Genomic DNA, 15,821 nt, shown 5'->3' on the forward strand with positions numbered 1-15,821 from the left:
TTTTATAATTCATGCTGTCTAGTGGAATCATTGTAATCTTAATTCGACTCTAATGAACATGGTTCAACTTGAGGGAAGGTAGTGCTTCAAAGTCCTTTACACTAGGATTTCCATACCTTGGTGAATCGAAAAAAAAGTAGATTGGTGGAAAGCAAATTAGGTAAAGTCACCTATATCTCATATCTGGTGCATCAAAAACTTTCAGTTTATCAATTATGGTGTCTAGTGGAATTATTGTATAGCCAGCATCTCCAACGGGAACCTTAAATGGAGTGCCCACAACCCTGTAGTCTCTAAATATAGGGACAAAGGGCTTCCAATTGGCGGAATAGAGGTCCTCTAAGTATCCCAACGTATAGTGACTCATAGGATACTTCAAAGAAATCCTCAAAAAATGGGAACCAATGTAGATTTTGAGTGGGAAACAAGGCTGACCTGCATGATAATGTTGCACATCAGCTTCTTTCATCGCCAGACTAAAACAACGTCAATCGTTGACCCTATACCACACTTGTGACATTTTCCATATTTTTAACCGTTGGGAAACCAACGGTAGAGATAATTTTTTCTTTTTTTTTCATGTTTTCATCAACGGCCACAATATTCATTTAGGGATCCGAATATTCCATTGAAGCCCTTGAAAGAGTCCTCAATAGTGATGGTGGAGATGCCCTTGGTACTTGATGTACTTTATCAGGCTATGTTTTGGTCACCTATTGCATTGCCTCTGATTTTTACTTGTAGGCCTACCTTTCTTTGTAACGTGTTTGAGATTAATGGCATATGAATTGAGAAGGAGAACTATTGGATATTCTATTGTATAAAGATTTTCACGACTATTGGATTTTTTATTTTACGTTTCTTCATTCATTATATATCATTCAGTTCTACGTATTATTGAAGAATTTTCTCATTTTGTAATATTTTCTTTTCAATTTGGCTTTCAATCTCATGGCTTGAAAATTCCCCACCCAAATATAGCGTGTCAAAGATTGTTTTGTTAGTCGTAGATTTTAGTTTAAAGGATTGGTTGCACTCCTGTGCAAAATCATGTCAAATTTACTAAGGGTTAACTTTTTATTTTTTATTTTAATCCAAGCAGTAATTTATATCTAAGTCAACAACGATGCCATGATGTTTAACAAACTAATTATTATTTATTTCATCAGAAATAATACATCGACAATCGTGTATGCTTTCTTTACAAAAATTACAGAAAATTTCATAAAAAATAATTAAGATATATAGAGGTTGTGAAGGGTGAAAAGGGAAAAGAATCTTCGTCGGATCCTTTTCTTGGGGATTCTAGGGATTTTGCGATCGTAACCGTTCATCGTATATCGTGCGGTCAAAAATCATTTCAAAATTTAAAATTTAAAATTAAATACAAATAGTATGTAATGAAAACTGACCGCAAGATGTATGCGCAGAATCTCTAGGATCCCCAAGAAAAGGAGGATCCTTTTCCAGTGAAAAGGAAGCGAGGGGAGAATTTAAAAGAAAAATCCGTACGATTTACGATGAACGGATACGATCTATGAATTCCTAGATTCTCACCAAAAGGATCTGGAGAAGATCTTGTTGGATAGATGAGGCACAGGTAAAACAGAAGGGATTGGTGAAAAGAAAAGAGGGGGTGAAGACTGAAGAGGAAAAGGGAGGAGAGAGAGAAGAAAAAGAAGAAAACTAATTTGTGTTCTTGTTAATATTTTTATAATATTTTTGGCCTTAATTATTGAATAAAATTATTAGATTGCTTGTAGTTGAGATTCAAAATTTTAAAACTCTTTTTATTATCTTTTGAAGGCCGGGTTAGGACCTTGTACTGTTATTTGTAAGAAACTTCTTTTTTGAACTGAAGCAACTTTAATTCTTGAATAAAAATGTGGCTATATTTTGGTCTCCTATTGCATTGCTTCTACTTAGCTACTTGTAGGCCTACCTTTCTTTAGTGTTTGAGATAAAATGGCATATTCCATTGTATAAATATTGTCGCAATTATTGGATATTTTGCTTTTACTTTTCTTCGTTCATTTTGAACTACACTTGCAGCTTTCCGTTTGCTCCAAAATCAAAATCCTAAAGAAACTCTTTCGTGCTTCAATTGTCTCTTGGTTGATTTAGTTGAATTAAGATGGAGGGTGACAGAATCAGAATCAGGTGCTTGAACAAACTCTTTCGTGCTTTAATTGTGGTGTTCACTTTACTGCAATGTGCTGTCAACCCTTCCCTTTCCCTTGGATTCAAAAATATTTCTTCAGAAGGAGTGGTGAGGTGCTTTGAGAGGGAAAGAGAAGCACTCCTTGCTTTCAAACACGGCCTCGTGGATCACTACCATCTCCTCTCTTCGTGGGGAAGAGAAGAACACAAGCAAGATTGTTGCAAATGGGTCGGCGTCCACTGCAGCAACCGAACCAACCATGTTACTCAACTTCATCTTGGGTGGTATTCTTTGCAAGGTAAGATGATGAGTCCCAAACTACTTGAGTTGCAGCATTTGAAATATTTGGACCTTTCTTCCATCAACTTCAATGGGACCCGACTTCCATATTTCATTGGTTCTCTTTCCAATTTAAGACACCTCGATCTCTCTGGTGCTTCTTTTGGTGGTCGATTTCCAAGTCAAGTTGGAAACCTTACCCACTTGCAATATCTTGATCTCGGATGGAATGGCTTTAACAGTGTGGAAAATCTGAATTCGTGGCTCCCTCGTCTTTCTTCTTTAACATATTTGGATCTGAGTAACACCAATCTCAGTAATGTTCATGACTGGCTGGAAACAGTAAGCAAGCTCCCTAAACTTACAAACTTAACGTTACACGGGTGTGGTCTTCCTTCTCCTATAATCCATTCCAGTACTCTTTTTAACATAAATTCTTCAAAGTCTCTTGCTCATGTTGACCTCTCTGACAACCAATGCACTTCTCCTTCAATATATTTATGGTTGTCTAACTACAATGCCAGCCTTGTCCATCTTCACCTCCATAACAGCAGTTTAACTGGTTTAATTCCCAGTGTCGTTGAAAACTTGACCTCTCTTGTCTTTCTATGTCTCTCTCAGAACAAATTTGACGCGGTGAATCCGCATTCTTTTTCCAGCTTATGCAGTTTGCAAGAACTGTACCTAGGCAATACTAGTCTGAGTGGACAGTTTTCCAAGTTTGTTCAAATGTTGTCCACGTGTGCTCAAAACTCATTAGAGTATCTGTACCTCTCTAACAATCATCTTTCTGGATCAATTCCTAATCTCACAAACTTTTCATCGTTGAAACTATTATTTCTCTCTACAAATCAATTGAGTGGAACAATACCTGAAAGTATTGGGCAACTGTCTAATCTAGAGTATATGGCCTTGAGTATGAATGCTCTGGAAGGTGTGGTTTCGGAAAGCCACTTCTCGAATCTCTCTAGATTAACATATTTGGATTTGTCCTCTACCTCACTAGCTTTAAGCTTCAATTCTAATTGGGCTCCACCTTTTCAATTGGACTATATAAGTTTGGGGTCTTCCAAGATGGGTCCGTATTTTCCAAAATGGCTTCAAACTCAGAATGAGTATTCATACCTCAATATTTCTGATGCTGGAATTATGGATATCCTTCCAAGCTGGTTTTGGGGTACGACTCGTGACGTGACATTTATCAGTCTTTCCAATAACCAAATTGGAGAAATGTTTGCAAATTCGACAATGAATTTTACGTATTACCCTGAAATACAATTGAGTTCGAACCAAATCGAAGGTCCAATTCCCTCAACTCTATTGCATGCGTCATATTTGGATCTCTCTAATAATAACATTTCAGGGTCAATTTCTATCTTGTGTGAAGCATACAGGAGTTTAATGTTTCTTAATCTCTCAAGCAACAATCTCTCCGGAGAGCTTCCAGAATGCTTGACACATTTTGACCATCTAGTCATGCTTGATTTGAGCTACAATGCTTTTTCGGGGAAAATTCCATCCACAGTAGGCTCACTGTATCACATGGAAACATTGAAACTAAGAAGCAACAGATTTGTTGGAGAGTTGCCTTCATCCTTGAAGAATTGCACCAGTTTAAAAGTTGTTGATGTTGGAAACAATCAATTATCAGGACCCATACCAAAATGGTTAGGGGTTAGCCTTCAGAATTTGGTTATCTTGATGCTTTCCTCTAATAACTTCAACGGAAGCATGCCGTCTGAACTATGCCGTCTAACAAAAATTCAAAATTTGGATGTGTCTGTGAACAACATCTCTGGTGCAATACCAAAATGCCTCAGCAATTTGACTGCTCTGGCACAAATAGGAAATTCATCTCCGATCCTTCAACATTTGTTGTCAATAAATGATGTTTATGTTGTTTATAAGGATGATGCAACATTCATATGGAAGGGAAGAATGTACTCGTACAGAAACACTTTGGGACTCGTGAAGAGAATTGATTTCTCAAGCAATAGGTTAACGGGGGAGATTCCAATTGAAATCACGTATCTTGTTGGATTAATTTCTTTAAACTTGTCGATAAACGGATTGACAGGTGAGCTACCTGCGAAGATTGGAAAGTTGCAAGCATTGGAGATCCTGGATTTGTCAAGAAACCAGATAGATGGCAGAATTCCAACAAGCCTTGCTCGGATAGATCGTCTTAGTGTCTTGGACTTGTCATACAACAATTTTATTGGCAAAATTCCAACAGGCACTCAGCTCCAAAGTTTTGATCCCTCCAATTATGCTGGAAATCCTCAACTGTGCGGACCTCCACTTCAAAACATGTGTGATGATCAACAGGAAACCGTGATCTCAAGCAATGAAGAAGAAAAAGATGAGCTAATAACATGGGGATTTTACGTCAGCATGGCGCTTGGTTTTATTGTTGGATTTTGGGGAGTCTGTGGCAGTTTGATTTTCATCAGGCAATGGAGATACTCGTACATCAGGTTCTTGAATGTCTTGAATGATTGGCTTTATGTGAGGGTGATTTCGATCAAGCGGCACTTCAATTAAGCAATGGTACGTAAATGTGATTTTACTTTTCTTTCTTAAATTAGCGATATGCATGCATATATTTGTAAAGTTTTTCTGATTGATTTGGTTGTCTTCTTCAGAACTTAATTACGTGTGCTTGTGTATTTTTATTTTCAGCGTCTTATGAGATAGCACAGAAGGGATCACTTCACTAGAAGAGCTTCATGGGCCTTATCTGTTTTAAGTTTTCAAGTATTGAGCTGTCATAATAAAGAACTTTACTACTAAATCTCTTTGGCAGATGATTTGTTAATGTTAGTTTGTAAGATGTTTTATGTTTATGTTTACTTTATCAAGACCATTCTGTAGTTTATGTTTAGAATCATGATACTTACTAAAGAAAGTGAGTTAATTATGGACTGCATATGATTGTTTTGCTCGTCGTAAATTTTAGTTCAAGGGGCTAACTTTTTATTTTTTATTTGTATCCAAGTAGTAATTTATATGTGTCTAACAACAATCAGACGACGTTTGACAAACTAATTATTATTATTATTATTATTTATTTATTTATCCAAGTAGGAATCCTATATGCTTTCTGTACACAAATTATAAAGCTTCTGAACGATTTCCTCCCTACCACTGTTTTTGACAACTTTCTATTTTATTTTATTTTTTCCATTTTATCGAAGGAATTCATATACACGAATTGACACACAAGAAATCAAATCAAATACAATATATACTGCAGGAAAATGACCACAATCTAATACCATGGAAATGCTGAAGCTTTGGCTCCAGTGGTTTTAAACCTTATGATCGATCGACGCCTATATATGCTGAGAGCCAAACCGAAAGAAGTGGAAAACTGGGCACCTTGACGACCGGACTAGATTTTCACTTTTGTCCAACTGCTTTACTCCTTTTGGATTCAAGCGTAGTACCCTCCTTAAGTGCTGCTTGAGCTTCAATGTCCATTCCAAGGGCCGAAAGGGCAACAGTCTGAAGATAACATGCAATGTGCCAAAGTGGGGAAACTACTTGTGCTTGCATTGCATCGTTTATAGCTTCCTGAGGCTTGTCACTTATGAGATAAGACAAACTACGCCGGGCAAAAATTGTTGGAGAAACCATCATTCCAACATCAATGAACTGCAAGCAAAACAACACCGTCGGCAACCATAACAAATGCAGAGAAAGCAGCAATTCAGGCTATAATAATTTTTTTTTCTTTTAGTTTTGTTCTTTTTTATTGGTCATGCAAGTAGAGTTACCAGGTTTAGATGCTCTTAACGTACCTTAAACTACCAATTTCGTTTGAACTACCAATTTTGTTTCTTCATATCAAGAAATAGAAGATAAGATGTAACGCCAAACAAACTTCGTACGAAGCTGTGAAGTACTTCATTTTAACAGCATACAACATCATGTTAAACATCTATGTATGATTAAACTACTAGGATGCTGCAGATCTGAGTGCTTCTAATTGGCACCCAACAAGTACGGTATCACTGAAAACCCTTGTAATTAACCAACCTCAATTTTGGGCCATAAGAGTATCATTCACCATGAAAGGCACTAAACAAAAGTGTAACTCTCTCAAGTCCTCACTAATAACAAATGAGAGTCATATCCCTTTCCCAAATTTTCAAATATTTCCGCTCGGTACAAAGGTTCGATATTAACAAATTATGAATCGGTAGATACGACGAGCTTACACAATTAGCTCAGATTGAGTTTGGTGAAAAGAAGATAACATATGAATATATTGATTACAAGACTGCCCCCAAATATAGATCTAGAAACAATGGTGTGAAGATTTTAAACAATCAAACTATGCTCCCAGGGTAAGGTTGGGAGTAGAATGCTTAATTAGAGAAACAAAGGAGAAAGAACTAACCTCAGTTTCTTTCTGAAGAGGAGTCAAAGAAGCAACTAAGCACTTTGGATTTGGTCGCTCTCGGGGTTCATATTGTAAACATCGTGAAGCCAGCGTGCCAACCCAGTACCATTATCATTAGAAAGCTGTCCTTCCAAGCAAGAATCTGTCAGCATCTGAAGATATCTGTCTCGAATCAGGTCTAGGGCCTGGTACAAAATGATCAACCGCCAGATGAATAAATTTACTTATTTGTGTTTACATATCCTAAGAAGGATAAATCCTCACGCAGAGTTCATAACAATTGAAAGTAAACTATTTTATCGTAGGTAAAAGAGTAACCATTAGATCTTTACAAGAGTTTCCCTAATTTCTCTTTTCCTACAAATGATTTTTTTTTTTTTTTTTTTGGTTCAGTTCACCACTGGAACAATCACTTAAATGGCTAGAGGGGATACGCTTTCTGCTGAGAAGATCAATCAAGAGAGTCCAAACCTATATATTGCACTTTCTGGTATTACTCTCCCTTCAAGACAGATCTGCAGTGTATAATAATTGTTGAAGTGCATACTTAAAGGATGTTTGTCAAGTAAATAATAATAAACGCCGCTTTTTTCCACGATCTACCTACCAGTCCTAATATATTCAGGAGGAGTAAATGCCAGATTTGTACTATAACTCTTCCCATCCCTACTATTTTTCATCAGGCAAAGGTGGATATTCTGGGATTGCCATCCTGAAAATTTATAATAAATAACATAAATACAATCAGAATATACTAGGAAAGGATATCAAACAGATGGAGTCAAAATACATTGTTTGTAATAAATAAAATAAACGAATACAATCAGAATATAATAGGAAAGGATATCAAACAGTGGGGAAACTACTTGTGCTTGCATTGCGTTGTTTATAGCTTCCTGAGGCTTGTCGCTCATGAGATAAGACAAACTACGCGGGGCAAAAATTGTTGGAGAAACCATTGTTCCAAAATCAATGAACTACAAGTGAAATAGAACTGTCAGCAACGATAATGTAGAGAAAGCAGCAATTAAGGATTTACTTTTTTTTTTTCTTTGAGTTTTGTTCTTTTTTATTGATCATGCAAATACTCTAAGATACCTTAAGCTACCAATTTCCTCTCTTCAAATCTTCCTATCATGAATTAGAAGATAAAATGTAACGATCGTATTCTGACTGGAAATCTTACGCCAAACAAAATTTCGTACGAAGCTGTGTTTAGTAATTTATTTTAACTGGTCAGATAAAGAACATCCTATTGAAGGCCAAATTCGGATATCGGTAGAACAGGAAAGCAACTTTTGTCAAACCTCTACTCAGAATTTCCCACAAGTATCATAATAAGAACCTAACCTGTGAATAACACTCAATTGTGGTTTGAAGTCCTTGTACTTAAAAGCAGAATCCCCCCTTTTCTTTGAATCTAATGATTCCAGCATTTGGTTAGAGCACATTTGGAATGAGAGCTGCAGTGGAACATAACTATTGAGAAGGCTAAATATATACAACACAACTTATTAGATATTTCTCCATTTATTAAACAAAAATAGGACCTCATTTGTCATTCCATCGTCTTTATAGCCGATATTCTCTAGGATATCATGTATAGTAGTCAAATCCCTTCTTGAACAGGCTTCACCGATGGTGAAAGAGAAGACCAGGAGGTACCATGTGGGATACCCATGTTAAGCATCTATATATGATTAAACTACTACGATCACTGAAAACCCTTGTCGTTAATTACCCTGAATTTTGGGGCATAAGAGATTGACATTTTATAGAGTATCATTTGTTAGTACTTATATGCGAGAAGTGAATCAAGACACCTAATAAAGACATGAAATAACATTACCATAAGGAGATATAATGTAATGAAACTTATACATGTTGATCATGTATAATATAAGGTGAGAAAACTAGGAGTTTTGTACAAAATGACGTAGAGAACGGTTATGAGGAGTTGGAAAACTGAAAGTAACTGCAGCCATGATAGGAGGGGCAGTTACATCCTTATAACTAGGGTTTCGATCCCCTTTCTCAGGTGTGGCATGGTTCTCTTAATGCTAGTGCTATGGAAACCCTTTATTAAGGAAATCGATGAGAACCAGGAAGTCTACTATACCAAATGATTATTTGTGTTATCTACAAGAAGTTGAGTATGATCTTGGTGATGAAGATGATCCAATGACTTATAAACAAGCCACGGAGAGTTCTAAGAGTGATTTGTGGAAAGCTGCAATGTCAGAAGAACTTGCTTCCATGGCAAGTAATCATGTTTGGACTTTAGTTGATGGTTCAGACACTAAGAAGGCAAAGGGGTGCAAATGGGTATTTAAAACCAAGAGGGATGGTCATGGCAGTATTGAAAGGCTTAAAGCCCGACTTGTAGCTAAAGGGTACACACAAAAGGAAGGCTTGGATTACACAAACACATTTTCTCCAGTTTCTACCAAAGACTTTTAGGGTTATTATGGCACTCACAGCTCATTTTGACTTGCAACTTCACCAAATGGATGTTAAAATTGCCTTTCTTAATGGTAGCCTTGATGAGGACATTTATATGGTACAACCCCCAGGATTTGTTGAAAGGGGGGAAAGAACATCTGGTGTGCAAGCTAAATAAGTCTATTTATGGTTTAAAGCAGGCTTCAAGGCAGTGGTATAAACGTGTTGATCAAGTTGTGCAGTACTTTGGTTTTGTGGAGAACCAAATTGATAATTGTATCTACATGAAGCAACACAAATCTCAATTCATTTTCATGGTTTTATACGTGGATGATATACCGTTGGCAAGCTCTCATATGCAGTTAATGATTGAAACCAAGAAAATTCTATGTAACAGTTTTGATATGAAAGATTTGGGAGAGGCTCATTATGTTTTGGGTATTGGGATTGTGAAGAATAGGCAGAATGGAACCTTGGGGCTATCTCAGAAGAACTACATTGAGAGAGTGTTGAAGAGATTTAATACGGAAGCTTGCAGTGCGGGTGATGTCCCCATTGGTAAAGGGGATAAGTTCTCTCTCTCACAATGCCCTATAACTCAACATGACATTCGAGTTATGAAGGATAAGCTGTATGCATCTCTAGTTGGCAGTGTCATGAATGCACAAGTATGCACCAGACCTGATTTAGCTTTTGCATTAAGTGTACTAGGAAGGTTTCAATCAAATCCTGGTATTGCACACTGGAATGCAGGCAAAAAGGTACTGAGGTATTTGAAAAAGACACAGGACTATGATTAAGTTACCATCGAGTCCAAAACTTGGAAGTTGTCTGTTATAGTGATGCTGATTTGAGAGGCTGCATCGATGATAGAATGTCCATGAGTGGATATATTTTTATAATGGCTGGGGGTGTAGTGTCATGGAGAAGCAGAAAGCAAACCACAAGGGCTGTTTCTACAATGGAATCAGAATATATAGGATCTTTTGAAGGAATGTCGAAGTAATGCTTGTAATGAAGAATTCTCTTATTCAGAAGTGTATTCTCACACATGATCTCGTTTGAATGCTATTAGTCTGTGATTTTAGTACAAATGGTACTGCAAATTGTATTATACTGTCTAAAGTTCAACTAATGCTTCTTTGAGTATGTTTGAAAGATTTATTTCAACTCTTTATCTCAATGGTGACTTGTTAGTTATTTCATTAGATGTTTTGATCATTCTTATGTGGGAGAATGTTTGAACTTATATGCGAGAAGTGAATCAAAACACCTAATAAAGACATGAAATAACATTACCATAAGGAGATGTGATGTAATGAAACTTATACATGTCGATCAATGTATAATATAAGGTGAGAAAACTATGAGTTTTGTACGAAATGATGTAGAGAACGGTTATGAGGAGTTGGAAAACTGAAAGTAACTGCAGCCATGATAGGAGGGGCAGTTACATCCTTATAACTAGGGTTTCGATCCCCTTTCTCCGGTGTGGCATGGTTCTCTTAATACTAGTGCTAGTCCTATTGACAGCAGAGAGATCCAATACGTTTCCAAGAGAAGGCAAGGTCTTAATCACATCTCGATCTTCATGGCATCATCCTCGAGTAAGTTCCATGCATTCATTGTCTATCGACAGAATGCATTATGCTCAAACTAGGGTTAACAATGCTACATGCATTTACTGCAGTACGTAGTTCATATGCATTGTTGTGTTCGATCTTCATATGATTTAATAAGTATATATGTACTTATGTAAGGGTTTACATCATTCACCATGAAAGGCACTAAACAAAAGTGTAGCTCTCTCAAGTCCTCACTAATAACAAATTAGAGTCATGCCCCTTGCCCAAGTTTTCAAATATTTCCGCAGATAATTAGATACGAGCTTACACAAATAGCTCAGATTGATTGCAGTGAAAAGAATATAACATATAATATATTGCTCACAAGACTGCCCCAAAATATAGATCTAGAAACAATTGTGTGAAGATTTAAAATAGTCAAACTATATTCCCCGAGTATAGTTAGGAATATAATGCTTAATTAGAGAAACAGAGGAGAGAGCTAACCTCAGTTTCTTTCTGAAGAAGAGTCAAAGAAGCAACTAATGACCTTGGATTTGGTCGCTCTCAGGGTTCAGATTGTAAACATTGTGAAGCCAAGCATGCCAACTCAGTACCATCATCACTAGAAAGGTGTCCTTCTAAGCAAGAATCTGTCAGCATCTAAAGATTTCTACCTCGAATCAGGTCTAGGGCCTGGCACATAATGATCAACCACCAGATGAATAAATTTACTTGTGTTTACATATCCTAAGAACGATACATTCTCACACAGAGTTCATAACAAGTGCTGTTTGAGCTTCACTGTCCATTCCAAGGGGCCAAAAGGGCAGCAGCCTAAAGATAAGATACAAAGTGCCACACTGGGAAACTACTTGTGCTTGCATTGCATTGTTGAGAGCTTCCTGAGGCTTGTCACTCATAAGATAAGACAAACTACGGTCGGCAAAAATTGTTGGAGAAGCCATTGTTTCAACATCAGTGAACTACAAGCAAAATAAAATTATAAGCAACGATAACAAATGTAGACAAAACAGCAATCAAGGATTTACTAAGTTTTTTTTCACTTTTGTTCTTTTTATTGGTCATGCAAGCAATTAGAGTTACTAGGTTTAGGTACTCAAAGGAACCTTAAACTACCAATTTTCGCAAAACACATCATTCCTAACTGATTAAAAATGCTCCACTCTACATTCAAGGAGAAAAAAAGGAAGTGCTCAATAATCTACACAGCATAGCAGTACAAGAGCATTTTTTCTCCAGCTTTTTACAATCGCAACTTTGTCGTGGTCGTAAACAATCAAAGCTAAATGATAGAAAGATCGCATTGGGTGTCTTGAGCAATCAAATACCAAAAAATTTGTAATTACAGAGTGGTAACTACACAAGCAGAGAAAACTACCCAAAATCTCACTCACATTATCAATTTGCTAAAAAGACCTGAACAAAATCGACGAAAAGCGAAAACAAAATATACCCAACAAGCCCAGTTGCACAACCCACATTCATTCTACAACTAACAATTGTAAATCGAACGCGAAATGGAAAGACCCCAAAATTTATGAGCTCAAATTGCAGACCTGAGAAATTAAACTGTGAAACAAGAGAATAAGTTTTCATTTTCTCGCTACCCTTTTCGTAACAAGATCAAAGTTGGAATTCTGAAGATCAGGAAGAAAAAGGAACTTACAGGGTCGAGAGCGTTGGGCTCGGAGCCATAATTAGCAGTCAAGAGAAAATAGGGTCGTGATGGTTTTGCTTTCGCTTTGATTCTCTGGAGTGAAAATGGTTTTTTTTTTTTTTTTTTTAAACGATATTATGGACTAATAATATAGAAATTGATTATTAGTTTTTTACTTAGACCATATCTGATAGTTGGGCTAAAAACCAAATTTTTTAGCTTGGAAAATTTAGCTTTTAGCCCAGAAACAACTTTTCTGCTCTAACTGTTTTAGCCTAAAATTTTGGCCCGGGATTATTAAAAAATGAACTTAGGCTTTTTTTTTGTTAAATTAAACTTTTTAAAAAAAAATAAATATGTAGACTATCATAAATTAATTTTATGAATATTTTAATCTAAAAAAATTTAAATTCCGATAAATATTAGGTGGAGTCCACTCCGATTTATGAGCTAAATTTTGGGGGGAATTTGGTGTTGGTTTAGCATTTAGCATTTAACCCAAAATTTCCCTTTGGGTTGGAGTGAGTTTGGGGGGGAATTTTAGGGGGGTAATTTGGCTTTTAGCCCACCATTGAAGTTGGTCTTAAAAGTTAAAAACAAAATTCATAATTAAAAGACATGAAAATTGATTATTAGTTTCTTATTTAGTAAACGTGCTAATTTTTATTAATGACACATCATTTAATTAGTAAATTTAATTTTCAAATTTAGTTTCCCATTACTTTTTAGAAAAAGTGAGGGCTTTTCATTATTGGGAGGGGAAGAAAGCTAAAGATGCAATTGGAAGCAAAATGGGGTTTTTTTCATTTTAGAATTTACTAGATGAAAATATAAAAGTTTTCAAAATATAATATAGGGAAATTAACAAAAAGGATAAATTTTCTTAATTTTGTGATAAAAAATAGGATTTTTTTAACTATGCATAGGATATGCACACGGCATGCACAAGAATATAACAGAAATAAGATTTTTTGAAACTTGAAAAGGCCAAATTCCCCTTCCATATAAATGGGTTATTTCGTTCAACTCAGTCAACATATACACCTTCTCTAAAAATCTCTCTCGCTCAACCCCCTACTTGAAGAATCACAGCCCCCAAATAGCACAACTTTTCAACTGTCTCCAACTTTCCAATCCCTTGTCTAAGTTTTGTAGCCAAGGCGAGTTTGTTATCCATCGATTCAAACAACTGCAATGACAAAATTAAAAAAAAAAACAGGTACGATTTGAATTGAAATTTCATTATTTGACCTTAGGTTTTCCCAATTTGAGAATTTAGGGTTTTGAGTGCGATTTAGTGTTTTGTACTGTTAATTCGGGGAAAATTAATGGATTATGGTTTGGGTTGTGTAAATGCATGTATTTTGAAGTTAATTTTGTTCATGGTTTGTTCGATATTCATTTGTGCATAATATGTACATATTTTGTGCATGTGCTTTGATGTTGCTGGAAATTAATTAATTAATTAATTGAAAAAGGTTCAGCAATTGGTATTATTGTGTGCATATTCCGTGCATGTGTGGATGTTGGACATACTTGGTTGAATTTGGTTCATGAATTGGTACATATTATTTGCATAATCTGTGCATATAGATGTTGGGCATGTTTGAGTTTGGTTCATGAAATGGTTGAATTTGTGCATACTGTATACATATTTTATGCATATGCTTCTGATATTGCTGAAAATAATTGATTGAATTTGGTTCATAGTTCAAATTAGACGGGTTGTTTGAGAAGTATCTTCCATGGTTTAGATTAGACTAGCAAAGGTGCCCAAAAAAAGCTCAAGTAAAGAAAAACCAACTGATTTCGTCCATTAAACTCAAAATGGTGCATGGCCGGCAATTAGATGGATGAAACATATGTTGGAGAACAATTTAGAAATTGAAATAACAGAAATACAGAACTTGAATACTTATATTTTATTATTCAAAAATACATGCAATACAGAATGAAATTACACAATAAATACAGAAACTAAAACGATACTAACTTGAATGAATCAAAGGTAGAGGCTAGCGCAAAAGTTATATCCTTCGAACCGAATTTCCGTCCCACTCTTGTGCTTGTGGTTCTATAACATCTGCTCAACCAGGATACAACTACCTAACTCTATAACCCACAATGGATTATAGAATTCTAGCGAATTGCTTTGTGTGTTTACTCTCTGAAAAGTTTGTTCAAAAGAGAAGAATGAAGAAAGGATGATCTTACTTGGAAACTGGGATTGCAAATATATAGGTTGTTTTAAACCCTTTCAAATACATGTTCAGCGTATTTGAAAGTACACAACTCTTTCTAAGAGCTGTGTCTCTTAATCAAAACGTTTTTAATTAATAAATTAATTAAAAACTTAATCCGAAATTAAAATTAATGAATCTGATTAATTTTAACTTCCAAAGCCCTAAGTGCCCCAAGGTCTTGGTCTTAATTAATTAATATTAATTGTATTTAGGCTATATTATATAAGCCTAATCCACACAATCATAAGGCCTCAACCTTCAATTCATTACCAAATGGTCCAAATCCTAAATACTAGTGTAAGGGACTAAAGATATATAAAGGCAATTGGGAACATTGAGTTCCCCGATGTGGGACACTGAAGGTCTCAAAACTCCAACAACATACTCTAGTCATGTGTCCATCCCCCTCCCAGTTAAGTGAAACAACAGCAACGGAATGCGATTTTAAGCTTCTCAACAGCTTACCATTCTGCTTTGCATCAAAGAAATTTAAAAAAAAAAAAAAAAAATTAGAAAGCATAAATGTAGAAAATCACAAGTCCACATTCATATGATAAGCTTTAACTGTATTTCCGTGTATGCGTGCTAATCGTTTGCATAACAATATTGCCAATTTACGCATGTTGTCAATTCATAGTGACAAGTTTGGAACTTTACTGACCAATTAGTACCAATAGTTTGTGTTAATTGAAAAATCAACATTTTACTCACAAAATCAACACCCACTTTATTGCAAGCGACCTTTTACCACAATAGTAAAAATGTATTAAGCCCTCACATGACGGCTCAAACCCCGTCGGTGGATCAGCACTTTACTCACTTCAACATCATGCAAAGAAACTGTTGCACCTTCAAGATCCACAACAATTGATTTAGCATCGGGACGCCAACACAATAACGTTATCCTCCCTAAACCAAAAAATTTCAAAAATTTAAATCCCAAAAAGTAGCCCAAACAAAGATGTTTTTTATTTTTGTGTGAAGACAGGCCCAAAAGCCCACAACAATATTGTTAATAACTCAAAATGGCAGCCCTACTTCA

The 15,821-nt window shown here is 35.8% G+C and overlaps 1 protein-coding gene and 1 long non-coding RNA gene across 5 annotated transcripts; one reads left to right on the top strand and one right to left on the bottom strand.

Moving 5' to 3' along the window:
- Positions 1-2,134: 2,134 nt before the first annotated feature.
- Positions 2,135-4,984, top strand: LOC125469055 (receptor-like protein EIX1). Its single transcript, XM_048565953.1, has one exon. The coding sequence runs from the start codon at positions 2,135-2,137 to the stop codon at positions 4,982-4,984; it is 2,850 nt and encodes a 949-aa protein (XP_048421910.1).
- A 510-nt stretch (positions 4,985-5,494) lies between these two features.
- LOC103932504 lies at positions 5,495-12,667 on the bottom strand. 4 transcript variants are annotated; one of them, XR_007251440.1, is made up of 8 exons: positions 12,546-12,667; positions 11,363-11,841; positions 8,399-8,590; positions 8,199-8,311; positions 7,715-7,825; positions 7,456-7,560; positions 6,846-7,033; positions 5,498-6,097 (listed from the first exon to the last, which is right to left on the bottom strand). It is a non-coding gene; the product is annotated as an uncharacterized LOC103932504 (long non-coding RNA). The 4 variants fall into 4 exon arrangements; XR_007251439.1 differs by having other exon boundaries at positions 5,495-6,097; positions 8,199-8,590; XR_007251441.1 differs by lacking the exon at positions 8,399-8,590 and having other exon boundaries at positions 5,524-6,097; positions 8,199-8,268.
- Between the last annotated feature and the right edge of the window lie 3,154 nt (positions 12,668-15,821).

This window comes from the organism of the source record quoted next, unplaced genomic scaffold (assembly GCF_019419815.1).
Source record: "Pyrus x bretschneideri cultivar Hongxiangsu unplaced genomic scaffold, Pyrus_bretschneideri_v1 Contig40, whole genome shotgun sequence".
Classification (NCBI taxonomy): domain Eukaryota; kingdom Viridiplantae; phylum Streptophyta; class Magnoliopsida; order Rosales; family Rosaceae; genus Pyrus; species Pyrus x bretschneideri.